The sequence below is a fragment of the Myotis daubentonii genome, chromosome 4, assembly GCF_963259705.1.
Source record: "Myotis daubentonii chromosome 4, mMyoDau2.1, whole genome shotgun sequence".
Classification (NCBI taxonomy): Eukaryota; Metazoa; Chordata; class Mammalia; order Chiroptera; family Vespertilionidae; genus Myotis; species Myotis daubentonii.
This window is the reverse complement of record NC_081843.1, coordinates 21,940,068-21,967,109: the sequence shown is the minus strand read 5'-3', so window position 1 is coordinate 21,967,109 and position 27,042 is coordinate 21,940,068. Positions and strand designations below refer to the sequence as shown.

At 45.3% G+C, this 27,042-nt stretch overlaps 1 protein-coding gene across 2 annotated transcripts in view; it reads right to left on the bottom strand.

Annotated features, from left to right (window-relative positions):
• CIITA (class II major histocompatibility complex transactivator) overlaps nucleotides 1-10,217 on the bottom strand; it is a 53,270-nt gene extending 43,053 nt beyond the window's left edge. The window contains exon 1 of one of the 2 annotated variants that reach the window (XM_059693156.1): nucleotides 9,864-10,217. In XM_059693156.1, coding sequence (XP_059549139.1) covers nucleotides 9,864-10,146 — 283 coding nt within the window. In that variant the 5' untranslated portion in view covers nucleotides 10,147-10,217. Of the gene's footprint in view, nucleotides 1-283; nucleotides 536-9,863 lie in introns of those variants that run through there. The other variant, XM_059693158.1, reaches the window with a different exon arrangement.
• Between the last annotated feature and the right edge of the window lie 16,825 nt (nucleotides 10,218-27,042).

The following is a 27,042-nucleotide window of genomic DNA, read 5'->3' as shown; positions in this document are numbered from 1 at the left end:
CGATGCTGAGAGCTAACAACACACCCTCTGAAAGTGGGCCCTCAGAACTCTTCAAGGGCTGATAAAACCCTCTCACATCCCAGGCATCTGGACTGACTGCCCCTCAAGTGGAAGGAAACGCACAACCACCTCACTTCTTCCAACAGCTATAGCTGGACTAGGGCCCTCTTTCTTACCCCCAACCGCCCCCTCCAGAGTGTGTCTGTTTATTTGGGATGGCAAGACCAGCTTGGACCACCCTAAATTAAGAAGCATCCTCAACTTCCTCCACCCACTTTCTTACCTTGGGGCTCCTGCAGGTAGGACCCTGCAGGGCGTGGAGCCAGGCAACGCATGGTGTGGGAGATGCAGCGAGTCCGGCAGTCCCTCCTGGTAGCCTCAGCCTGCCCAGTGGTGCTTTCGGGTGCTCAGCTCAGGAGCAGGCAGCCTCATCTCTGGCCTGTTTCCTTACAGCAGTCTGGTCAGGACAGGAGCCCGCCAAGACCAAGCCAGCATGCAAAGAAAGCCAGCAAGGGACCAGCAGAAAACTCTTCTCCTACAAGGTGGCTTCAAGCTCTCAGATCTCTCTGTTCTAGACACCACCTAATTTGTCCACACTCCCTTAAAGCCCAACTCCCCAGCCTCTGTTAATTTCAGTTCCTGTTTGTGGACAAAAATAGGGTGACTGAAGGAGGTTGTAAAGTTGCTTGTTGGGCTCCCTTCAACACACTAACATTCTGAAATGATGGAGACCACAGTGGTGCCAGATGCCAATATGTGCCGTACTCTGCAAGATGGGGCCAGGACTAGAGATGCCCAAATATCCTAGATTCCACTCCCCTCCACCACTACCCTTACACCAAGTCGCCCTGAATTTCCCTGCACAGCATGAGTGGTTTGCCCATAATTTTATTCCAAGACATTGAACTGAAACATAAATTATAAAAAGGTGCTACCCAAAACATGGGATATGTGCCCAGTGTTCGGAGTGACACACAGATGTGGTGGCAAATAGCTTTGACTCGCCCAGGGAGAAAGTTAGTGCCCTTGCAAGTCCCTGCCCATGCTCCTGAGGGCATCAAGGAGACAGTCTCAGTTTGGGGCTACGTCTTTAGCACCTAATGTCTGAGGTCCCCATTTCACAGAGAGCAGCCCCCAGCCTCAAGCCTTCGGTAGACAACAGTATTTGTCTAGAATCAAACAACATTGCTCTCTTTTCCTATCTCCTGTGTGGCATTCTTCTTCATTTATGACAGACACACACTCTCCTTAGGAAATGAAGTTGAATAAAAAATGTAAGTGGTTTGAAAGAAACTGTCAAGTAAATAATAGTGGAGGTGATAGGCAGACATCATGAGGGTGGGGCTGAAATGAAAGAAGTTTGGGAAACAAGCACTTAAGAGCCTCATGCATTTTTACTGAAAGTGCACTGGGTTGGGCCCGGCCAGTGTAGCTCAGTGGTTGAGCATCAACCAAGGAACCCTGAGGCCACGGGTTCCATTCCTGGTCAGGGCACATGCCTGGGTTGCGGGCTCAGTCCCTTGTGCTGGAGGCAGTCAATTGATGTTTCTCTCTCATCAATGTTTCTATCTCTTTATCCCTCTCCCTTCCTCTCTCTCTAAAAAATCAATAAAAATAATAAAAGCACTGGGTTAGGAGTCTGAAGAGCTGTCACTAGCAGGTATGTGACCTTGTGTAATAGGCAGTTAGATGGACATCAGCAGAGCAAGGACGATGGGCCAAGTACAGAAGGTCACCAGGGCAGAAAGCCCAGTGTCTGGCAATGGGCTAAACTGGAAAAATAAGGACCTTGGCCCTAAGGTAACCTTTCCTCCCCTAGCATTGCTGGTCACGAGATCTAGACACTCAGACTTTTTATCCCTAAAGGTAACATCTAGGCCTCAGTTGTGTTTTAGCTCCAGGCCCAGAAAAGCAGCAAAAGCAGACAAGTGCCTCTGTGGCTGCCTCAGGACCACCAGCAGAGACTAATGCAGGGGTGGGCACACTTTTTGACTCGAGGACCACAATGGGTTCTTAAACTGGACCAGAGGGCCGGAACAAAAGCATGGATGGAGTGTTTGTGTGAACTAATATAAATTCAAAGTAAACATCGTTACATAAAAGGGTACGGTCTTTTTTTTTTTTTAGTTTTATTCATTTCAAACGGGCCGGATCCGGCCCGCGGGCCGTAGTTTGCCCACGGCTGGACTAATGACCCACTGCCCCGGCTCTGACCAATCAATGGAGACCACGACCCTGAAAGAGCGAACCTGGAAAGCTGATGGATATTCTACTAAGACCTTCCCCTGAGACCTCCCCTAAGATTCCCACCTGCAAGACAGAGACAAATACCCTCAGGATGAGGACTCAGTGGGCGCTCTCTCCCTCTGGGGACCACACTGTGCCATTCCCTGCCCTCTTCCTTTCCCCCACAGGTGTGCATCTCCTAACGTCTAAGGGACCCAGGACACTTACAACCAGGGGAGCAATGGGCAGTTCCTCCTGCGCTAACCCCTTGCACCTGTCTCCAAGGCCCTTTTCTCTGACTTCTCAGTGAGCCAAAGCAGCCCAGCCGAGGCCCTCCTGCAGCTTCTTCCATGCCCTTCCTCGTTTCCCTGTCCAGGTGTGGTTTTGCCGTGGCCAATAAATTCTTGCTTGCTTTGCTGCACTTCGTCTCTTGACTGAACTCTTTCCTTTAAGAAGATAAGAACCGTGGTTTCCTTATCTCACCAGCAACACTTGGACCCCTCACTTCCCTTGTGTGGGCCTCAGTTTCCCGTATGAAATGAGGATAACGATGCCTATTTTCGTATGGTGGTTATTTTGAAACAGTCACTGCATTCAGAAGTCCCAGGAGAGGAAGTAGGCAGACAAATAAGCAATGCTAATAGTCAATTTAGAAATGCTAAGAGTCAATCTGAAACAGTCCTGCTTTGGTAGGCTAACAAAACAGAAGGGACGGATATTAGAACTCCCAAGAAGTCTCACAGTCCCATGACCTGGTGCCAAGAGAGGCATCCCTGGCCATTCAGCTGTCTTGAGGCCACGTATGGGAGTCCCTCCCTTCCTCAGACGCAGCCAGTTCCAATGGCCAAGGCCAAAGCAGTTCTGAGTCGGCTTCATGGCAGGGCAGAGCTCGCAGTGACAGTCAGCCAGGCCTGGAGGTGGGCCTGCCTGGATGCCATCATCTCTCACATGGGCGATAGCAGCAGCCTGCCACCTGGTCTCTCCAAACCACCCCCCTGGCCCTTCCAGACTCACACTCCACAAGACCAGAATCTGATCATGCCTGTGTCAACGCAGAAGGTCTCTGAGCTGATCAGTGACATGTGCTAGTCTGTGTGATTGGCTGGTGGCAGAGCCTGTTGATCAGTACAAGGAGGGCCTGGGTGGAGAGAGGCACAGTGCTGCCTTGCCAGGAGCTGATGGGGGTTTGAATTCCAGCAGCCTGATGGTGGAGAGATGAGGAGAGGGTCAGGCTGGTGCCGAGTAGAAGACAAGCCTCCTGAACTGAGTGAATAGGGCAAGGAGTGAGTGGGCAGGTTACCGGTTAAGCCAAGCCCAGATTTTCTCCCTACGAAAGCATCCTGTATTCCTGCTGATGTTCCTCTTCAAAACTCCCCCAGAGGTGGTGACCATTCTCTTGAGCCCAGGGCTCCATACCCTCCTGCTGAGGGGCCTTCTCACTGCTACTGAAGCCAGTCTTGCCCTGGGCATCTGAATGTCTCTGTCTTAAGTCAGGATCTAGCATGACAAAGAGACCTCTCCTTCCCCACAGGCATGCACCCCCGAAACTCTAAGGGACCCAGGAGACTTGCAAGCAGGGGAGCACGGGCAGTGGCAGCTCGTCCCAGGCTAACCCCCTGAACCTGTCTCCAAGGCCCCCTTTTTTCTGACTTCTCAAAGCAGCCCAGCCGAGGCTCTCCTATAGCTTCTTCTCTGCCCTTCCTTGTTTCACTGTCCTGAGTGTGTTTTGCTGCAGCCAATAAATTCGTGTTTGCTTTGCTGCACTTTGTCTCTTGACTGAAATCTTTCCTTCAAGACAAGAACCAAGGGCTCATCATCTCGCTGGTCATAGTGCTAAATAAATGATTAAGGAGGAGGGAAGGAAGAAGGTGAGAAAGGAAGGAAAGAGATCAGTGAATGGAGAGCCAGGTACTAGAGGAAGCATGTCAAACTCATGGCCCGCGGGCCCCAGGCTGCCCACAGTGAATATTTTTGTGGCCCAGCCAATATAATGGTATGTAAGAAACGTTTTAATAAAGATTTTGTAACTTAATTTTTACAATATCCTGTTATACATAATCATTAATAATTGAACTACAACATTCGCTAATGACTGATTACTATAATCGTGTTGCATTCATTTCCCTTACATGCCTTACTCGAAGGCTCACCATTTCTCTCCACTAACACCAGCAGCAAATATGTTAGCAGCCGATTGCCATGTCATTGGTCTTGGACTGACTTGTTTGGTGTGCGCAACCAAAAATATTTTGCTTTCGGAGAACAAGAAAAATAGGTTTATTTGCGTTACGCATATTAATTTGTGCGGTTATTTAGTGTCTGGTAAGTTAATGTTCAAGAAAAAATATTAATTTTTATTAAAATTTTCTATTATTTTATGTTAACAATTAATCATTTATTTCAGCCCTTTGAATTCAGCACGTTTCTATCGAAATAAACCTACGTTTCTATGAAAATTGAAGCTTTTGTTTTTTTGCAGCCCACATAAACTTCAACCTCGTTTATTTGGCCCGTGTTAGCCTTTGAGTTTGACATGCTTGTACTAGAGATAATAAAACTGTATGCAAATTAGGCAAGTAAGGAGGTATATGAGAACATAAGCCTATTAGTAGGTATTATACAAATGGATTAGTTGATACATAAGTATATAGGCAACTAGATAAGTAGAAAGACGGATAAGTTGATACATAGATATAAGTAGATAGTAGGTGGGTAGGTAAACCAAGTAAGTTAGAGGGCAAGCAAGTAGGTGGCTGGAGAGACCAATAAACAGTAAGTAAACACACAGGTGTGCTGTTCAAGGTAACAACAACAGAGAACAGAAACCGTCTGTGGTTGGCTCAGGCATCAGGCATGGAGCCAAGCCGAGGATGGAATAGGCAATTGGTCAGCCTGGAAAAAACCCACGGGGAAGTGCCAACTTCCTGGTGCAGGTGATTCTCCTTCTGTGGTTCCTGCGGGCGAAGGTGAAATGGGTCTGACTGGCTGAGAAGCCGTCCAAGGTGAAAGGACAATAGTCACAATAGTTCGTTCGCCAACTTGCCTCCTTCCAGGAGGCACGGGAGGCTCCCCACAGGAGCAGGACCAGGTTCAGGGAAAGGAGGGAGGCGGGCGGGAGGGCACAGCTCCTCTCCTCTGTGGCCCCGGCCCTGGGGCTCTCATCCGAGGGCCAAATGGGGAAGGAAGCTGGAGGAAGGGCTTGGCAGCCTGGGCTGTCCCTCCCTTTCCAATAAATCAGGCAGCATCCTCGAGGAGGCTTTGTTCTACAGTTCCTAGAACAGAGTTCTCATGAAAACAGAGAGCAATGAAACACAAAGGAAAGACAAAGAAAACACTAATATATAAAATCAGTGGGGGAGAGGGGTGTCCTACAGCCTCTTGGAAAAGTGCCCTGCTGCCCCTCACTCTGTTCACAAACCTAGGGGCAGTGACATTGGCCTTGACATTGGCCTTCACCCACAGTCACCTTTCTGTTCCACCTCCGGTCTGCGCTTGCCCCAAAGGCTGATGAGTTAGAACCAACTTTCCTCTTGCCAGAAATGCATGTGCCTTACGTTAGATGAGGTCACTGAATCCTCAGATCCCCACTCTGGGTACTGTTATTACCTCTACTTTTTAGATGGGGAAACTGAGGCCCGGAGGGGTCCCAGGAAGTGCTCTCAGTCATACCCCTTGGAATCAGGGAGTCATAACTGGAACTCAGGCCCTGAGGGCACAGCCCAATTAGCCAATGTGCCAATCTGAGGGCAGGGGCCACACTGCCTCATGGCTCAGATGTCCACAGCACCCGAGCACTCAGCAATGTGTTTTTGCATGAAATGAGTGTCGAGATATTATCTGAGGCTCCCAATGAGACTGCAGACACAATTGTTTTCTCAACTCCTCAAACTGCTGGTTTATTACTTCCGTGTCCAGTTCTCCTTACAGTTAAGCGCCCCTAGAATTATTTGTCTAAAGCCAAGCACTACCGTGGAAAGTTTCCCAGCTGCCATTTCATTTAAGTCCCACCATAGCCCTGGGAGGGTTATATCATCGCCCCGTTTTAGAGATGAAGAAACTGAGGGTCATAGTGGTTTAATTACATGGCCAGATCACACAGTTGCAAGGAGCTGAACTGGGCCTCAGACCCAGAGCAGTCCAGCTTCCAGCCTGGTTCTTTCCCCACCACTGCCTTCCTAAGTCTCTCTTTTCTGGCCTTGGATCGCCCTTCCAGGGGTTGTCACCCACTGTCAACCAAAGAATGCCCGGGCATGTGCTCTGATTCCCCAGTGAAGCTGCTGCATTCTGTCAGGCAAGGACCTTGGCCCCTGGGCCTCCCTGAGCCTGCCTGGGGCTGGATGCACACGTGCTGCTTTGTGTAGCAGAGTCAGACTCCCAAGGCCACAGTCCCAGAAGTGGGCTTTCTGCACAACTGCCGTAGTATCAGAAGGTGCCTTCTGAATCATCAGGCTGGTTTCATTTTGAAGCTGGTTAACCGGTTTTTGGTACTTTTATGGTATTCCTTTGAGTTGTTCAAAAGAGGCAGCCAAGCAGAAAGTGCAGCAATAGATCTGGACTTGAGAGATCCAATAGCTTCCCTCTGCAGGCCATGACCTGAGGCAAATTGCTGAAGCTCTTTGTGCTTCAGTTTACTCATTTGTAAAGTGAGAATGATGGCAGTAAGTGAACTATCCACCTATCTACCCATCCATTCCCCATCTACCCACCCACCCACCCACCCATCACTCATCCACCCATCCATCCATCTATTTATCACCCATCCACCTACCCACCGACCCACTCATCCCTTCACCCACCCACTCATCTACCCACCCATCCATTCATCTCTCCATCCACCATCCACCCTACCCACCCACTCATCCATCCATCCATCCATCCATCCATCCATCCATCCATCTATCCACCCAACATTCAACAAATACATGCTGCACACCTATCCTATGCCAGGCTCCATGCTAGGCAGTTGGGGTAACTTGTAACTTCTCTTTTTCAGGACCCCTCAGGACACAACCAAAGCACGAGGGCAGAGATTACAAATTCCCTCACTGTTACTGTTACCATATTAATTGTTGACTGTTAACTATCCTGTCCCCAAGCATGTGCCTATCATTTCACTTTTTGTCCAATCCCAGAGGTTCCCTGCCCTCCCCCCTTTGCTTTCTCCCACCTCTCTAATCTATCACCAATGGATTTCATGCAACCCACTTATGTCTCCTCCGTTGATGGTAATTATAAAAATAGGTGAAAAACCACCCGTTCTCCCAGAGCATTATCTCACTACATTGAGATTATGCTTCCTGGCCATTGTCTACAGTTTGGCTCACACGCATAAAAATTCTTTGCAGGTTTGAATGTTTCTTATGTTGACAACAGAAAGAGCAGAAAAGAGAGTTGCCCTTCTCTGTCTCCCAGCTTCCTGAAGACCATGGGACCCTGAGCTCAGTTCTCTTTCTAGAGTCATGTGGGGTCAGAAATAAATATATTACATCCCCAGGGAGGAAACACAGTTAATAACAGGAACCAGAGAGAGGAGGAGGGAGGAGCGGAGGTGTCTGAAAGAACATGCAGTTGGGGGGTGGAGGGGGGGGCTTGTCTAGAAGAGAGAAAGGCTTCGACTTCCCCCAAGGTTGGCCTCTGCACTGCCCAGTGCCCTCCTCCCAGACCACCAAGTGGGTGAGGGCACTCAGGTAAGAAGTCAGGGAGAACACTCAGATGTGAAAGCTGTGTCCAGGAGACCACCTGGGTGCGAATTTAACCACAGAGAGCCAAAACCATGTAAACTTATGTCTCGGCAGAAGAGTTGGAGAAATTACTACACCACGCTGATGCCTAAAGGCAAGACCATCAAAAGGCTTATCCCCCTCAAGGCCAGGTTGAGGATAAAAGCTTATCTGACTTCAAACCCTGCCTCCACCACTTCCCACCTGGGGACCCAGAGTTGTGTCACCTCTGAGCAGTGTCTGCTTTCTTCTTTAAGTGTGGAATAAGGCTGGAGACCAGCAAAGGGCTTAGGATGGATGTGAGAACCATGTAACGAGGTGCTTGAATGGGCTAGGCCAGTGGTCGGCAAACTGCGGCTCGCGAGTCACATGCGGCTCTTTGGCCCCTTGAGTGTGGCTCTTCCTAAGCCTTAGGAGTACCCTAATTAAGTTAATAACAATGTACCTACCTATATAGTCTAAGTTGAAAAAACTTTGGCTCTCAAAAGAAATTTCAATCGTTGTACTGTTGATATTTGGCTCTGCTGACTAAGGAGTTTGCCGACTACTGATAGGCTGTACCTGGCGCACAGTAAATACTCTCGCAAAGTGAATCACTGCTATTATCCCAGGTTTCCAAGTTACTCTGAAGCCATAAAGGGACCAAGAAGGACTAGGAATTTATGACGCCAATTCATAAAATTGGAAAGGCACAGATTTGCATAGAGGAGAAAGGACAAACCCATGTCTTTGGGAAGAAGGTTGTTTGCAACAAAGAGAACCTCTTTGTAACTCTGGGGAAGGAAGACCTAATGTGTGTGAGGAGCCGAGGCTGTGAGCGACACGGTATGGTGTGGACTTGTTTTGTCTGACTTAAGATGCATCAGGTGTCACTGCTCTTTAAAAATCAGACACTCTCTCCCTCTGATCTACTTCCGATTGCCTGTCTCTCTCTCTCTCTTTCTCCCTCACCCTCTTTCTACTGCTCTTTCTCCCCCACCCACTCTCTCCCTTTTCCCCTTTCTCCCTTCCTTCCTCCCTCCCTCCTCTCCATCTGTCTGTCTCTGTCCCTTTATATTCTGTCTCTCCCTTCCTTTCTCTCTCCCTCTCTGTCCTTTGGTTTTTGTCTCTATCCGTGACACAGATGCACATACATAGACATGCATTACATGCACATACATGCCCACACACATGCACACAAGCACACTCACATGTGTGCATGTATACATATGCACACACAGCATCCTCTGCTCTCCAGCCTTTTGGTCCCTCCTGTCTGCGGCATCTCATTTCTCTATCACTGAACCACTCTGATTGTGCCTGCATCTGTCTTCCCCACTGGACTGTGAGCCCCTTGCATGCAAGCCCGGATCCGTCTATCTGCGGCTCCCAAGTGCCCAGTACAGTGCCTGACACATCAAGGCAGCTCAGAGAGTAAACCAAGTGGGCATTTGGCTGCATGCCTCCAGAAGGATTTTTTTGTTATTAATCCTCCATTGATTTTTTTTTTAGAGAGAATGGAAGAGAGGGAGGAAGGGAGGAAAGGGGAAAGAGCATGAAATATCCATGTGAGAGAGACACATGGATCGGATGCTTCCCACACGTGCCCCTTCAAGGCCAAGGATCAAACCTGCAACCCTTTGGTGCAAAGGCCGACACTCCAACCACCGAACCACACCAGCCAGGGCAGGAGGATTTCCTCTTTAGCAGAGTGGGAAGCGCGCTGTATGCCTCCAGCACACCCATCATCACAGACTGAGTTCTCCAAGCCCTTGTGGCTCCTGCCAGCTCCACCAGAAGGTCTGATTCCTGTCTAAGTCTGCCTTCCCATCTTGGAACAGGAATGATCACATTGACTTTCCTTTCAGAGAGGAAGGGGAATCCTTGAGGTGCCAAGGGCCAGTCATTGCTCCTGGAGCAAAGGGGATGTCAACTTACCACCATGGTCCTTGTAGCCGGGGTCCCTCTCAACCACTGGACCCTGCAGCCCACTCCAGGCCCATCCCAAGAGGGCCAACTCTGGGTCTCCTTTCTGCAGCAGGGTCAACGAGATCTTCCTGGCCAGAGCCTCGCCATCAGGCTCCTGGAGCAAGGCACAGTGGTACTCCCTGGAGAGAAGCTGCTCCTCCAGCAGGTTGTCCAGGAGGGCCTGCACCTGGCTTCGCTGATGGCTGGAGAGCAGCATCCGGACCTGAGTCAGGATGGTCTGGAAGTGGTTCATGGCAGCACTCGGAGGAGGGCAGCTGCCCGTAGCCAGAGCCTGGGATTTCTGCTCACCCAGCCTGCAGCATCCAAAACATGAAGTGAAAAACAGGATGAGGGAACCTCTGCAGTTTATTGCAATTTATTCCTGCTTAGGAAGAGTTCCTCATTTGCATTGTAGGCTGGGGTTCCTGGTGAATGGTTGGAAATGGGTTCGTGGGTGGATTCAGACCCACTGGCATTTGCAGGTACCACCAGTGTGCACATGCAGAGAAGCCCACAGCTGTGAGTTCCGTTCGATCTGGTATTTACTGAAAGAAAGGGAGCCCGACTCTTCCAGGGGCTCTAAGGTGAAAGGCCTTTTCAGATGTTTTATCAGTACAGGAAGGCAATTGGGGCATAAAGGTTAAGCAATTGGGTTTGGAGCCTGAGTTCAAATCCTAGGTCCACTGTTTGCTAATCATGTGTCCTTGAGCAAGTGATTCAGCCTCCATTCTTCCATCTGAAAAGGTAAAGTGATAATAATAGTATTTACCTCATAGAGTTGGATGGAGTGATAATAATAGTACGTACATCTAGTGTTTAAAAAACACCTCATATTATCTACAATATGATAAATATGAGCCATTATTTTAATTTTCATTGTCATTATTATTATTATTGATTAATCATGCCAACAATTCTGTGTCATCTTGGGTTTAACCTCACTAAACTTCAGTTTCCTCCTCTGCAAAATCTCCTATGAAAAGTAATCCAATCTCATCTAGTTTTCTTGAGAATTACAAGAGATAATGAATGCATTTAAGGGGCTTAGCATTAGACCTAGTAAGCATGTAATGAACATTAACTATCTATCTATCTATATATATATATATATGAAAAGCCAGCGACCATAACGACCAGAATGACTGGTCGCTATGACGCCCACTGCGGCCAGCGAACCACCTGGTCAGGGGGTGGAGTCGTCCAGCAAACCTCCCACCATCTCCTCCTCCCAACAGACCCAGCCCCAATCCACCCGATTGGGGCCTGGCCGGCCAGACACCACCCGTGCATGAATTCGTGCACTGGGCCTCTAGTATACTAATATTATCCCCAATTTAGTAATGCACAAAAGAAAGGCTTTGCACAGGAATAGGTCTCTTTCAAAACTTTACTCTAAAAATCCCCAACCTAACTTTTTTCATAGCTGACTGCTCTCACTGCCCATTCTGAAACATAACCATGACCTGGTTTCCTCTCCTGGCCTCAGCTTTACCATCTCTTAGATGAGACCATTTGCATTCGCTCATTTTTATGAGACAAATAAGGATTGCCTTTTCCAGTATGGTTGAGTGGCTCCTATCTGAACAACTCTACCACAGAGAACAATTATAAACTCTGGAGAAAAATATAAAAAACAACTACCTGGAGGTACCGGAGAGTGGCCAGAGATGGCAGATACTAGAAGGGAGTCACCTTGTGGAAGATAAGACTATCACTGGTGAATTCTCAGCTCACAAGTTTAGTCTGAGGGAAGGTCACAATCACTGTTGTGCCAGACAAGTAAAACTGTTGAAACATACAACGTGTTACTGCCCTAAATGACCAGAGGACAGAATTTGGGATAACAATCCCTGCTGGAAAATGGGGGTTGGAATTTGAGAAAGGAGAGAGGCACAGAGAAGTTGCTCCAAATTCTATGCATAAACTGCCCAAATATTTAGCTGACCCCCAAGTAGCTCAGCTAAGGCTAAAGGAACTGAACTAAGAATTGAGTTGCAACCTACTATGGGGGTGTGGAGTGGATGAGAGACTTTGCATTTGATGCCAACCAAGTTATGAACCTGCTAAAATAACAAAGAAGTTGCCGAAACCGGTTTGTCTCAGTGGATGGAGCGTCGGCCTGCGGACTGAAGGGTCCCAGGTTCGATTCCGGTCAAGGGCATGTACCTGGGTTGCGGGCATATCCCCAGTGGGGGATGTGCAGGAGGCAGCTGATCGATGTTTCTCTCTCATCGATGTTTCTAACTCTCTATCTCTCTCCCTTCCTCTCTGTAAAAAATCAATAAAATATATTTAAAAAGAAAAAAAAACAAAAAACAAAAAAAAAACAAAGAAGTTAACACTGTTCCTATTATGACAGAATCCAGAGTGTCTACAATCTTTCATTCATGATGTGCAGCATCTATTCAAAATTACTTGACTATAAAGAAACAGGATAAAGAGACCTAGAGTGGAGAGAACACGTTTGGCTTCCGGGGGCCAGTGCTAGGCGAGGTGCTTGTGTATCTTGTAAGTAGCTGGCCATTTTCAGTTACTATACCAGAACCTCTTTTCATAGACCTATTAGTGCATCTGTAACTGGATTGATTTCTTAATATATTGGAAGGTTTTTGTTTCCTTAAACTAGTAAGTCATCATACAGAGTTTTATTTTGAGTTTTTCTTTTTGTGCACTGTCCTCATGGCTATACTCTCCAGAGAACTCGTTCCTCTAGGAATCATATTTAATGAAGATATTTCCATATTGAAGTGATGTAGATGGGGTATGAAAGGGAGGGGGTCGATGCATTTTATTCTGGACTGTATTTGAAGTGTTAGATGGCTAAGTATTAAAAGCATTCAAATTAAATCCTTAGCAATCAGAACACTTGCTTTATTAGATTTTGCCAACAGCTAATCTGTTCCTCTTTCTGAAACTAGTAAGGAAAACAATTAACAATAAAACTTCCTATTATAAAGGCAAGTAATTAATATAATAATAAAATGAAGTGCAGAAATTCTGTGAAGCTTAGTAAATTCCATGTAGGATAAATGCAATGAAACTACACCTAGGCACATCAGCATCAAACTGCTGAAAAACAGATCAAAACAACTTGTTACATACAGGAGAGCATTAGAAACCATAATGCCAGAGACAGTGTAACGATCCAGTAGGTCCTTGGGTTACATCGGAGATCTGTTCCTACGGCGCAATGTTAACGCCATTTTTGCCGTAAGTCGGAACCCACCTACATAAGCACCTACGTCACTCACATGGAGCACATACACAGCAGTAATGAAGTGAAACAGCAAAAAAAATTTAAAAGAAAGATGACAATTCCTGACCTTTACTTGTGGTAAATAAATATTAAAAAACACAAAGCACATATATACGTATGTCGAAATGACAGAACTTTTTTTTTTTTTTTTTTTTTTTTTACAAATAAATGGGAGATGGTGACGGGACCACGAAACGATGTACGTTGAGTCTGACGTAACCCGAGGACTGCCTGTATCTTGGAAGAACTGAGAGGAAAAGAAATTGTCAACCTAGATTTCTAAACCCAGTGAAAATATTCTTTAAAAATGCAGAAAAGATAGATATTTTCAGGCAAAAAAAACCCCCAAACAAACCAAAACTAAAAGAATGTGTTGCATCAGACCTGCACTTCAAGAATTGCTAAATAGCCCCAGTCGGTTCAGCCCATGGACTGAAGGGTCGAGAGTTCCATTCCCCAGTCAAGGGCATGTACCTTGGTTGCAGGTTTCCAATCAGTGTGTCTCTCTCACATGGATGTGTTTTTCTCTCTCTCTCCCTCTCTCTCCTCCCTTCCACTCTCTCTAAAAATCAATGGAGAAAATATCCTTAATCCTGGGGTGAGGATTTAAATAAAGCTAAAGTCAGTTCTTTATGTGGAAGGTAAATAATACCAGTTAGAAACTCAGATCTACAGGGATGGTCAAATAGCAATAGAAATAGTAATCTCTGGGTAAATATTTTAAAGTTGTTTTTTCTCTTATTTAAAAACATAAAAAAATAAAGCAAAAGTTATAGCATTGTCTTGTGATTTTTAAATGTATATACTAAAGGCCCAGCACATGAAATTCGTGCATGGGTATGGTCCCTAGGCCTGGCCTGTGATCAGAGTCATCTTCCCCAGCTGCCCACCGCCAGCCCCGCCCCCAGCACGGGTCACTCTCTGTGTGTGGGGCAACCGGCGGGGGGGGGGCCTTGGCTTGGCACCGCCGCATGCCCCGCCACCCACCCCCAGTTCCCTGTTCACCATCAGGCGATCAGAGCCTGCCGGCTGGGGAAAGGGACCAAAAGGTGGTAAGTGCACCTCATAGTGACTGGGCCAGTGGTTGTTCTGGTCATTCTGCCTTTAGGGTCCATTTTCATATTACCCTTTTATTATATAGGAATAGAGGCCTAGAGCACAGGTGGGGACCAGCTGGACTGCCCTGAGGGGGGCCTCCGGATCTGGATGGGGGGGTCCCTGCTGGGGGGCGGGGCTGGCCTGTGCAAGGGGTGAGAGCGGTTTGCAGGCTGGCCACAACCCCAATCGGGGTGGGGGTCCCTGTTGGGGGTGGGGCAGGCCTGGGCGAGGGGCCACAGTGTTCTGGTCTCTGGTCGTTCCGGTCATGATGGTGTACGGTCGCTGGCTTTTTATATATATAGATAATATATATGATGACTATAGCATAAAGGATGGTTGGACCTATACAGTTGCAAGGCTTCTATATTTTATATCAAGTAGGAGAAATGGAAGATGTATATTATAATCCCTTTTGCAACCACAAAACATTGTAAAGGGGTATAGCTAAACAGCAACTAGAAATTAATACAGACTTTCAAATGAAATGGACTCTCAACTCTTGGTTTGAGTGAGCAGTCAACAAGATCATGACATTATAAATTTTGTGCATAAAGGCAGAAGGGGAAATTACCCAGCTCTTATTATCACCTAACAAAATATGTATGCTTTTAAGCAAACAGAGATATCAATGTAAATATTACTCCCAGGGCAACAAATTATCAATTAAGATAATTGAAATTGCATACTTTATAAGCATTAAAGAGCAAATTCACAGGGCAAATCAATAATTTTTTGCAGGCTGGGCTCTTAAGACTCATTTGTACAAATAACACTTTCAAGAATTTGTGAACATGGAAGTCACTGGTGATATTGGCAAAAGCAATTTTAGGTGATGGATGGAAGCACAGAAAGACAAACTAGGGGAAGAATGACTTCAAGCAGAGAAAGTAAAAGGGGATAATTTTGACAGCTCGTCGTTGGAGGAGGTGAGAACCTGCCCACTAGCTGACCCTCGAGCTGGACCTGGACAGTTGAATACGCTTCACCACCTCCTCTGCCCTTGGAATATACGTTCTGCCCACTGTTCCCAGAGCCAGAGCCATTTTCAAGGACACAGCCTTGAGAGAGCAATGCTTTGTTGACCATCTGGATGGTGTGAGTGACTGAGCCCAGTTAAGGCTTCTTTGTAACTTTTAAGATTCTGGCAGGAGGATGTGGAAATCTACTTGTCTTTCAGCCACTCTGTTTACTAAACATGCTGCCTACCAAAAAAAAAAAAAGAATCCTACATAATAAAAGGCTAGGAGCTCGACCAGGAGTTTGATCAGAGGGCGGGGCCAGCAGGCCAACCTCCCACATCCCCTCCCCCCTAGTCGGCCCGCCCAATTGCCCCGATCAGGGCAGGCAGGCCAGACCCCACCCGTTCACGAATTCATGCACTGGGCCTCTAGTAGTTTTATAATCACAAATGAAGCTTTGCATTTTGACACAGGTCTTCTCTCATGACAGGAGAACCAGATGGGTATGTGCACCAATGTTCTCAACTTTATCAGCACCACCTTTGCAATGCCAAACAGCATCTGCTTTACTGCGGCTCCAGGAGAAGAGGAAACTTTCGCCACCGCCCCCTCTTTCTGAGAGTTCTATTTCCAGCAGTGAGGAGACCATGCAGTTTCTCGGACAAGGCAGTGATGCCCACAATTAGACATGAGAGGAAAAGGAGCTTTGAGGAGCTTACAGTGTAGGAGTTAAGAAAGAAGGCACCTACAGGGAATTTTCACAGACGGAATAGCGGGCCTGGAACCCTCAGCCGGGCTGTGGAGGAGTTGGCAGGGGTTGCTGGGAGCAATAAAGAATCTGTGTTCTTCTTTTCGTTTTGTTTTTTGAAGTGAACAATACACAAAATAATGAATTTATATCTCAATACATTCTCCTGCCACACGTATTTTTCATCAAATTGAGATCATATTGAAAATACAGTATTTGTGTTTGATTTCTAAAAATGATATACCATGTCAACAATGTACTTGAAAAATATTATTGTTGAGAGTATCCCATTGTTTGGAATAGCCCAGTCTATACTTGTTGGTCTTTTAGGTTGCATTCGATCTTTTGATCATTACAACTTCTGCTGCAGTAAAGAACCTTGTAATTATATCCTTTCACATTTACATAATCTGATTTTTCACATTAGCAATAGCTTTACTCTTTTTGTTTAGAAGTTGTTTCAACTAATATAAAACAGAGAACAGACAGATGGTTGCTGGAGGGGAGGAGAGTTGGGAGGCTGGGTGAAAAGGGGGAAGGGATTAAGAAGTACAAATTGACCCTAGCCGGTTTGGCTCAGTGGATAGAGCGTCGGCCTGTGGACTGAAGGGTCCCAGGTTCAATTCCAGTCAAGGGTACATGCCCAGGTTGTGGGCTCAACCCCCAGTGGGGGGCATGCAGGAGGCAGCCAATCAGTGATTCTCTCTCATCATTGATATTTCTATCCCTCTCTCCCTCTCCCTTCCTCTCTGAAATTAATACAAATATTTTTTTCAAAAAGAAGTACACATTGGTAGTTACAAAATAGTCACAAGGATGTAAAATACAGCACAGGGTATATAGCGAATAATATTGCAATAACTATGTCTGGTGCCAGGTGGGCACTGGAAATGTGGGGGAATCACTTTGTAAAGCACATGATTGTCTAATCACTATCTGTATGCCTGAAACAAATACAAAATAATATTGAATGTAAACTGTAATTGAAAAATAATTTTTTTTTAAAGGAACTTGTGCTCTTCAGTACCTCACCTCCGAGGCACTTGAGAGAGAGAAGCCATCCCCAAGCGTGCAAGGTGGGGATGCTGACATGAAAGAGCAAGCACTGCGTGCACCGAGTCGGGGACACGAGTCATTCTCCCAGCCACGTGACAGCTGCCTTCCTCTTTCCTATCAATCCAGCCGCTACCCTGTTGTGAGCTTATTCAGGAAAACCTGAATGCCAGCCTCCACTCGCCGCTGACTCACTGTGCCACTGCAGGCAAGGCATTTCCTCTCTCTGGACCACAATGCCGTCACCCATGAAGCAAATGGGTTAGATAACAGGATCCCCGAGGTTTCCTTCTGTTCTGAGAAGCTGCCGTTTTCAGGGACGCGTGTCACCCAGCTGCCGGAGCCATTGGTCTTGGAGCTCCACTCCAGGGCATTCCTGCGATTAGTCACGAGTTAGCATTTCCCTCGTGGACACTCAGACGCTCCCCCCTCCCACCCCCTGCCCCGGCATGATTTCATTTCTCAGAGAACCTGTACTGTCATCTACCAGATATTTTGCTTTAATCTGGCGTATTTATTTAATTTGCCAGAGAAGGAAAGGTCATAAACCCATCATCTCACTTGCCCAAGACTAGTAGGCAACTAAGACAAACACAAAGTAAAATGTTAACATGAAACGTTTTTCCCCTTTCTCTTGGTGCTAGTCTAACTTCAACATCTAACATTGCTACATTGTGGTTAGCAAGTGTTAGATGTTAAAGATAGACCAAGCTGAAGCTGTCTGCATCTGCAGACTGCTAAACATTATGTTAAGCGAAATAAGCCAGTCAGAGGAAGACAAGTATCACATGATCTCACGTATATGTGGAGTCAGTTTAATGTACTAAATAGGTCCAGAGACATGGGAGCATGCAACAGACTGAGGAATCTCAGGGGGAAGGGCAGGAAGAGATTAGCCAAAGAACTTACATGCATATACTAGTATGCATAGCCCATGGAAACAGACAATAATGTGGTGAAGGCCTGGGGGAGGGGAACAGGCGGGAGCTGAGTGGAGGGGGTCAGTGGGGAACAGGAGGGGGACAACTGTAATGCTTTGAATAAAGATAACTTTAAAAAACAAATAAGAGCTACCAGTATGGATGTAGAAAAATGGGAACTCTCCTACCCTCTTGGAGACCAGATAAAATCATACAATACTTAGTGTAACGATTTGGCAATACCTATGAAGATGGGAGAAGTATACTAGTATATCCAGCATTTCCACTCCTCAGCATGCACTCCAGGAAAATTCTTACACGTATGCACATGACACATGAAGCGGCATTATTTGTGGGCACTCAGATCTTTCAAGAAGTATATACTTGGAACCTATATGATCCTATTAATAATGTCACCCCATTAAATTTAATAAAAAATGTTTTTTAAAGCCTGTTGCTTAAGTGACCGGAAAGTCCTTAAAAACAACAACACAAGAATAGATACAAATTTTTTTTGGTAAATATTCTGGAGTGTGTGTGGCTTTAATGAATTAAATGGAATTGAATTGAATTGAATTGAAGGAATTTAATGGTTGTTAAAATGAAGTTAGTCAAGTCAATTACACATTGGAATATAACCCAAATTTTAAAGGTTCAATGGTTGTCTTTACATTTTTTTCTCCCTTCGTTTCATAAGAGTATGGTGCTACCACCATAATATAAATGTAAATCCATAAGCTGCTTAATCAATGAGAGTGTCGTATTTCTAGGCAGAGACCAGTAAAACAGGTTACTAAGGGCTCTGAATTCAGCTACCGGCGTTCTCCTCCTGAGCTCACCGGCTAGCACACTCTGCACACCTTCTGTGGCCCTGGTCATTCATGATTGCCCACCTGCAGTTCCTCCCAGGATCATCATAAGTTATGTATCATTAGGGCTATCGGCCTGCACTTGCATGAAAAATGGAAGATTTGTAGGAAAAGTGCTGTGCATCTTTTGTGCATTGAAGGATCATGTCTTAGAGTTGTTTCTGCTGGACAATCCAACAGTAGCAAAGTGGCCAAGTTAAACCTGTCTCGTGGATGGCAGCTATGTGGAGCAGAGCGCGATGTTGGCAGGTTTGAGTGCCATTCCCGATTCTGTTTACATTCTCTGTTTCTTAAAATTGTTTGATTTTTGTTATAAAGTTGGGTGGTTTTTATGGTAAAAGCAAGTGTTTCTATATTGCACATAGGCTTAAGAATGGCCGTCTCCGAAGAGACAACCAAGCGTAGGTAAACATCTAAATTTGCTGATGCGCACACCACATTAAAACTACAACCAAAAGACAACGAACATCATCCAGAACCACGGGAAGGCTGGCTGAGTGGAAATTCTACAACTAGAAGGAAAGAGAAAAGCACTTGGGGTCGGTAGGAGGTGCGGAGGCGTGGAAGTGTGGAGGTATGGAGGCACGCACGAAAGGGGCTGGTAGCTGGGTACGCTGTTGTCTTTTTCAACCGGGAGGGAGATACAAGCTCCCGATTGCTCTGAACTCCAGTCCTGAGCGAGAATGTGGGGACCCAGACTCATATGGAAAGAAGCTGGACTGGCATCGGGCCAGAATGTGAAGGTGGCTTTCTCGCAGAGGTGCTTGCAGCGTTCATTGTTCCTGCTCGGGGCAGCAGGACACAAAGACCAGGGACCTATCCGGAGGAGGGTCGATGGGCAACCATTGCTGTTTGCACCGCCCTGTGATTCCCTGAGACCACGCCCCGCCCAAATTACAACCCCACCCAAGCTGTTCACAGAGGCTTTTGCATACTAATGTCCTGGCCTTTCTCTGCCTAAAAACCTGTCAAACTGTTGCTGTGTCAAAGAACCCCAGAGCTTCCAAAAGAAGGCCTAAGGCTCATCAGCAGCCTCATTGCTTCACAGCTGCGCCTCATCTGGGCTCCTCCAAACCCCAAACAAAGAGGAGGAATCTGTAAATATCTATCTCTGTAGCTCCCGCCTCAGGCAGTGGCTGACTTTGCACCTCCTTGGAGATCCAAGAGCCAGTCTACCCAGTGGTCAGAGTGAGACCATCCAGATTACAACTCTTCACATCCATAAGAGACACACTCAGGAGGCAGATTCGGTGAGCGCCAAAGCCCCACTGAAGCAAGTCCTGCCCCATAAGGGCATCTCCAGCACAGAAGTTCTCCCATTGTAGACACAACTGGTCCTCACAGCCAATTGACCTAGAGGTCAATTCCTCCAGTGATACCAACAGCAATCAAGGCTTAACTACAATAAGACTGTGCACACAGCCCACAAAGGGGTGCACCAAGAGCATTCACCTCAGGTAATTAGGGAGGCTGAGCCACTGGGCCCTATAGGACACCTAGCACAGAAAGACATTCTATCAACACAGGGAAGCATAAAAAATGCGGAGACAAAGAAACAGGTCACAAATGACAGAAATGGAGGAAAGCAAACTACTGGATATAGAGTTCAAAACCACGGTTATAAGGTTACTCAAGAATCTTCTAGAAACCACCGATAAATATAGTGAGACCCTCAAGGATATGAAAAAGGACCAATTATAAATTAAGCATACACTGACTGAAATAATGAATATTATACAGAGATCCAACAGCAGACTAGAGGATTGCAAGAATCAAGTCAAAGATTTGAAATACAAAGAAGCAAAAAACACCCAACTGGAAAAGCAAAAGGAAAAAAGAATACAAAAATATGAAGCTATTGCAAGGAGCCTCTGGGACAACTTCAAGCGTACCAACATCTGAATTATGGGGGTGCCAGAAGAAGAGAGAGAGCAAGATATTAAAAACCTATTTGAAGAAATAATGACAGAAAACTTTCCCTACCTGGTGAAAGAAATAGACTTTCAAGTCCAGGAAGCACAGAGAACCCCAAACAAAAGGAATCCAAAGAGGACCACACCAAGACACATCATAATTAAAATGCCAAAGGCAAAAGACAAAGAGAGAATCTTAAAAGCAGCAAGAGAAAGAAAGTCAGTTACCTACAAGGGAGTACCCATACGACTGTCAGCTGATTTCTCAACAGAAACTATGCAGGCCAGAAGGGAGTGGCAAGAAATATTCCAAGTGATGAAGAGCAAGAACCTACAACCAAGATTACTCTACCCAGCAAAGCTATCATTTAGAATTGAAGGTCAGATAAAGAGCTTCACAGGTAAGAAAAAGCTAAAGGAGTTCATCACCACCAAACCAGTATAATATGAAATGCTGAAGGGTATTCTTTAAGAAGAGGAAGAATAAATAAAAGGTAAAGATAAAAATCTTACGAACAACAAAGTGACAACAAATACATATCTATCAACAAGTGAACCTAAAAATCAAGTGAATAAAAAACCTGATGAACAGAACAGACTGGTGAATGTAATAGAATCAGGGGCATAGAAAGGGAGTGGATTGCCCTGACCGGTTTGGCTCAGTGGATAGAGCGTCGTCTTGGGGACTGAAAGGTCCCGGGTACGATTCTGGTCGAGGGCATGTACCTTGGTTGCGGGCATATCCCCAGTAGGGGGTGTGCAGGAGGCAGCTGATCGATGTTTCTCTCTCATCGATGTTTCTAACTCTCTATTCCCTCTCCCTTCTTTTCTGTAAAAAACCAATAAAATATATCTTAAAAAAAAGAAAGGTAGTGGACTGACAATTCTTGGGGGGAAGGGGAAATGAGGGGTGCGGGAAGAGACTGGACAAAAATCATACACCTATGGACGAGGACAGTCGGGGGGGCGGGTAAGAGCAGGGAGTGGGGTGGGAGCCGGGTGGAGGGGAGCTATGGGGGGGAAAAAGAGGAACAATTGTAATAATCTGAGTAAAGATTTTTTAAAAAAGAAAGGCCGTCTCCAAGAGGAAGGCGTTATAATATTTATGAACAGTGACAAACTCACTGTGCATATCTATAATTTCATTGTTCAATAACTGTGACTTGATTAGCTCCCTCGTAGAGGATGTGTAGATTCAGGCCCTCGTGATGTTTTGTATGGCTGGTGACTTTGGCAGCATGAAAATGCTATGTAAAGCAAGGTTTAAGGAATCAGAGATTGAATTTTATTATTGAAAGTTGAAGCTAACATATATAAACAAAAACTAATAAAAGAATATAGGCATTTAATTGACTATTAAAAAATCACCTCAAGACCCTGGAAACAATTTACATATCCTTCTAAAGTAGAAAGGGTAACACGTTGCTATCTATTCCTACGACGGAATCCTACACAATGGTAAAACACATAAAGTAGAGCTACATATAATAACATGCCAAGCTCAAAAACGTAATGAGCGGGAAACCAATTGTATTCTGCAAAGAATTATCTAGGGATGGGATTCATAACAGGTGAGGATGTGTATGAAAATTACCAACTGTCATTTCAGGAGACAGCAAAGGGGGTGTGGAGGTAGGAGGGATAAAGGGAATAGCATCAGGGAAAAATTCATAGGGGACTTCAATAAAACTTTAATGTTTTATTTCATTAGCAGAGTTGTGATTGCAGAGCTCTTCATATTCTTATTCCTTATTAATTTGTGAATATCTAAGATATCCTATTAGGCTGAATCGTATGAAATTGCTAATTGTCTGTTTTGATCTACAAAAATCGCCATTTCATATGGTGTGACCTAATATAGTGATAATGGTGATGATGGTAAAGATGTGGTCCATTGTTACTTAAAGCCTATAGGTGAGCCCTTCCTCTCCAGTTCTCTGGGTACCAGCAGGGTGATGCAGGAGCCACACTCTGACAACACTGATTTAGTGAATGTTGTCATGGCTCTGTCACAAATCAAGACCTGCGGTCTGGCCTTGGGGATGAAAAATTTGTGGTCTGAGACTAGAAGAAGGGGGAAGAAAGGGTGCTGAGGGGTCTGCAGAGAGGAGGCAGTACAACTGGGTCACATGTAAAATGCTCATGCTCAGGCCCTTAGATCAAGGTCAGGGCTCAGGTAGTTCTCGAGGTCACCTACCTGCTGAGAGAGAGGCAACTACCTTCTCTGTATCTTCCACTCCTTGGAGACCAATGATGATGTATTAAAATATTGCAATACCATTTTTTTTTATTAATTTCAGAGAGGAAGGGAGAGGGAGAGAGAGATAGAAACAACAATGATGAGAGAATCATTCATCAGTTGCCTTCGTCACACCCCTACTGGGGGTCAAACCTGCAACCTGGGCATGTGCCCTTGACAAGAATTGAACCCGGGACCCTTCAGTCTGTAGGCTGACACTCTATCCACTGAGCCAAACCAGCTAAGGCGCAATACCATTTCTTGAGTGAGAGTAGTGGGGAGCTAGACACTTTCTGTACATCAGTGGTTCTCAACCTTCCTAATGTTGCGACCCTTTAATACAGTTCCTCATGTTGTAGTGACCCCCAACCATAAAATTATTTTTGTTGCTACTTCATAACTGTAATTTTGCTACTGTTACGAATCATAATGTAAATATCTGATATGCAGGATGTATTTTCATTGTTACAAATTGAACATAATTAAAGCATAGTGATTAATCACAAAAACAATATGTAATTATATATGTTTTTTCCTATGGTCTTAGGCAACCCCTGTGAAAGGGTCATTCGACCCCCAAAGGGGTCGCGACCGACAGGTTGAGAACTGCTGCTGTACATGGTCTCCTCGTCATCAATGGCACCACAAGGTAGGCATTAATTACCTCAGAGAACAGACAAGGCCCAAAGATGTGATGCTGCAGAACCTGAGCAGGAACCTGGGGCGAATGTCGGGCTGTGGGTTTGCAAAAGGAGAAGAGGGTCTGGCCCCTTCCTTCTGAGAGGCCAGGGAGACCAACTTCCTGGGCCCCTGAGGCCTCATGAGCATGGGAGGGCTGGTCCCTGTGGCTGCCATGTGTCTGCCCACAGATCAACACAAATGGTCTTCTATTTCTCAACCTGAGTCACCTTGATCACCACAGGATGCCGACTGCTACCTTTGCTTCTTGGGTTTTCCCCCAAGGCATGTGGAGTCCATTCCTGGCTTGTGACTACAGATGTAGTGGGGAGAGTTGATGGGGACTGGCATATAGTCCACAGGGTTAGGTCACAACTCGCTGTGGCTTATGTGAGCCAGAAGTAGGAGTCAGGAGACATGGGCCAAGTAGGTTACTGGAGTCAGCTTCACCATCCACCTCCACCAAAGGCATCATCACCACCACCCCTCCATCATTACTACTCTCATCTTCCCTACCACTACTTTCACCACTTCTCCCATCTCCACTATTATCACTACCAGCTTCACAATCTCCATCATCTCCACCAGCTCCACACATCCATCATGATAAGCACTGTTCCCACCACATTATGACTACTTCTGGCACTATGCATTATCTACTGCAATGAACAAATCTCTACACCAGCCTTTAATGTGGATCTTCTTCTTATTGTGAAGATACAATGAAGACTGAAGAAGATTCAAAACAAGGTCTATGTTATTCCTCTTGATATACTTAATAAAGAGGTGTTAGGGTCACGTATTGACATCAACTTTGACCCAATATGGAGATGCCATCTGTTTCTCCCAGTGGGTCAATTCTGGAGATGTAGAGAGGATCAAACAGTTCTCTACAAGAGAGTTAACACTTACCAAAGGGGTTCGAGTATCACAGGCATATGAGGCTCAGGGGCATCAAGTGTCCTGCTCAAGGTCACACAGCCAGTAACTGCCAGGATTTAGTCAGAGAGTATCTGCTGTCAAAGCTACAGGGCCACCAGCTTAATGTGGCCTTAGTCACAAAACTGGGGTGATACAACTCCTTTGCAAAGGCTGTGACAGCCATGGAGATGTGCCACTCAACCGTCTTCAACAGAGAACCTGCCACGGGGTGTGCAGGCCACAGGGTGTGCAGTCAGCGGACAGCTTCTAGCTGTGGATACCTCCAGGCTCTGCCTCAGCTCATAAGTTCATGCCAGGTGCTTCCCAGGCAGTCCCTGGGCAGTGACTGAGCATGGCAGTGACACAAGGACTCACCATTTCCAGGCATTGTGTGACTCTTCCATGGATAAGCTATATGCCCAAGCTCCCTGCTGACCTGGCTGAACCTTCTCGGAGCTGAACCACAGTCTGAGGCTCTTCCTACAGAGCCCTCCTGTTTTCCTCCTTTTTTCTCAGTGCTAATATCTCTCTGCTGATTTCTGTTCTCTCTTCCCTCTATCTTTTGGAGGCATTATCCCCTATAAACATCTTGTACCCCAACACTGCCTTGGTATCTGCTTTCTAGAGGACCTCAAATGACACAAATATATGTTTGTATCATCATAACACAGGGAGTTGTTTTCTTTCCTAGCCTTGAGGTTTGACTTTAGACGCACACACACTCTTTAGGCCTATGGAATGAGTGTATACTAATATAACTGTTTCCTATAGCAACTAAATAACTGTTATAAATCAACTGCCGTGTCATAACACTGCACAGGGATTTGATCCCTGCTCTACAGTGAACGAGTTTGTGCACATCCTTCTACTTCTCTGTGCCTTAGTGCCTTAGTCTCCTCATCTGAAATGGTGCTAATCATCCTAACATTGCAGGGCTGTTTTGAGGTCTAAACTGTTTAAGTCATTATAAAACAGGTACACCCAGCCTGACACATCATAGGCATCCAACAAATTCATATATTTATTGAGTTCCTCACCCAAGTGTAGCACAACATATTAGGCACGGGGACACAGCAGTGAACAATAAGGACAATTCCTCGTGGAACTTATGATCTTATTTGTGAACGCTAAATCTAAAATATCTTGAAGATATCTTGACTGCTATAAAAACTAAATAAGACAAGCCTCTCCTTTGAGAAGAGAAAAATATGAGACTGAAAAAAAAAAAAAAAAGGAACTCTTGCCTTTTGCAACAGCATGGATGGAACTGGAGAGCATTATGCTAAGTGAAATAAGCCAGTCAGAGAAAGATAAATACCACATGATCTCACTCATTTGTGGATTATAGAGAACAACATAGACTGATGAAAAGGGACAGACCCAAAGACTGAGGAACAGCGATCAGGCTATCAATCCCCAGAAGGAAAGTAGGGGAGGGCGGGGGTAAGGGGAAGAGATCAACAGAAGGACTTGTATACATGTATATAAGCCAAACCAATGGACATGGACAACGGGGGGATGGGAGCATGAGTTTGTGTGTGTGGGGGAGGTTGGGGGTTAATGGGGGGGATGAGGACACATTTGTAATACCTTAACTAATAAAAAAAAAAATATGAGACTGGAACTATAAGTATCCCTTTAACACTAGATTGCCCAAGGAAGTCATTTTGACTGCTTTTTAATTTCAATTAGAAAAACAATGATGTATATAATGACAGAATTTCTTAGAATTTGGTGACTTTTCATACAACATATAAATGCATTTATTAGTAATTGTAGTTACCTCCCCCTCCTTCATTTCCGGTATATATATATATGTGTGTTATACCTATATTGCCCAAAAGCAGTCATTTTGACTGCTTGGGAAATTATGACTCTTATTATTGAAATTGAGTAAATTTCTTATATGACCAGTTCGGCTGTGTATTGAAATAACAGTTTTCATTTTTTTTTTAAGTACCGTCACATGGTAACATACAAGTACATGATAAATTGTCGATACTGGATAAGTTGCAGTTGCTCAGTTAGCTAAACTAGTACTTGTTATTTGAATCTTTATGCAGTGATACTTGTTCTAATAAGTTGTTTATTTTATTTCTTTTGTGCCCTAAATTCATGAAAGAAATGTCGAATAGAAGTGAGTTAATGGAAAAGCTAAGGAACATTAGTGAAGAGTGCTCCGATATTATTCTTTCACGATGCAGTCATTTTGACTGCTTTTGGGCAATATAGGTATACACTAAATTTTGGTCTTTCTAGTGTTAAGAGGGAAATCAACTTTAGTTAAAGGAAAACTAGGAAGCAGCCACTTGGAGCTTTTGACACCCAGTTCTGGGCAGTAATTAACTCTGCCCTGAGGTTATCATGGGACACAGATTGAATAAGGAATGCAGGTTAGTTGGACTTAGTAAGCTAAATTCAAAGGTCAGAGAATTTTATTCCTTCTTATGAAGTCCCATTACCATAAGGTCCAAAGAGATAAATGTTCTTTGATT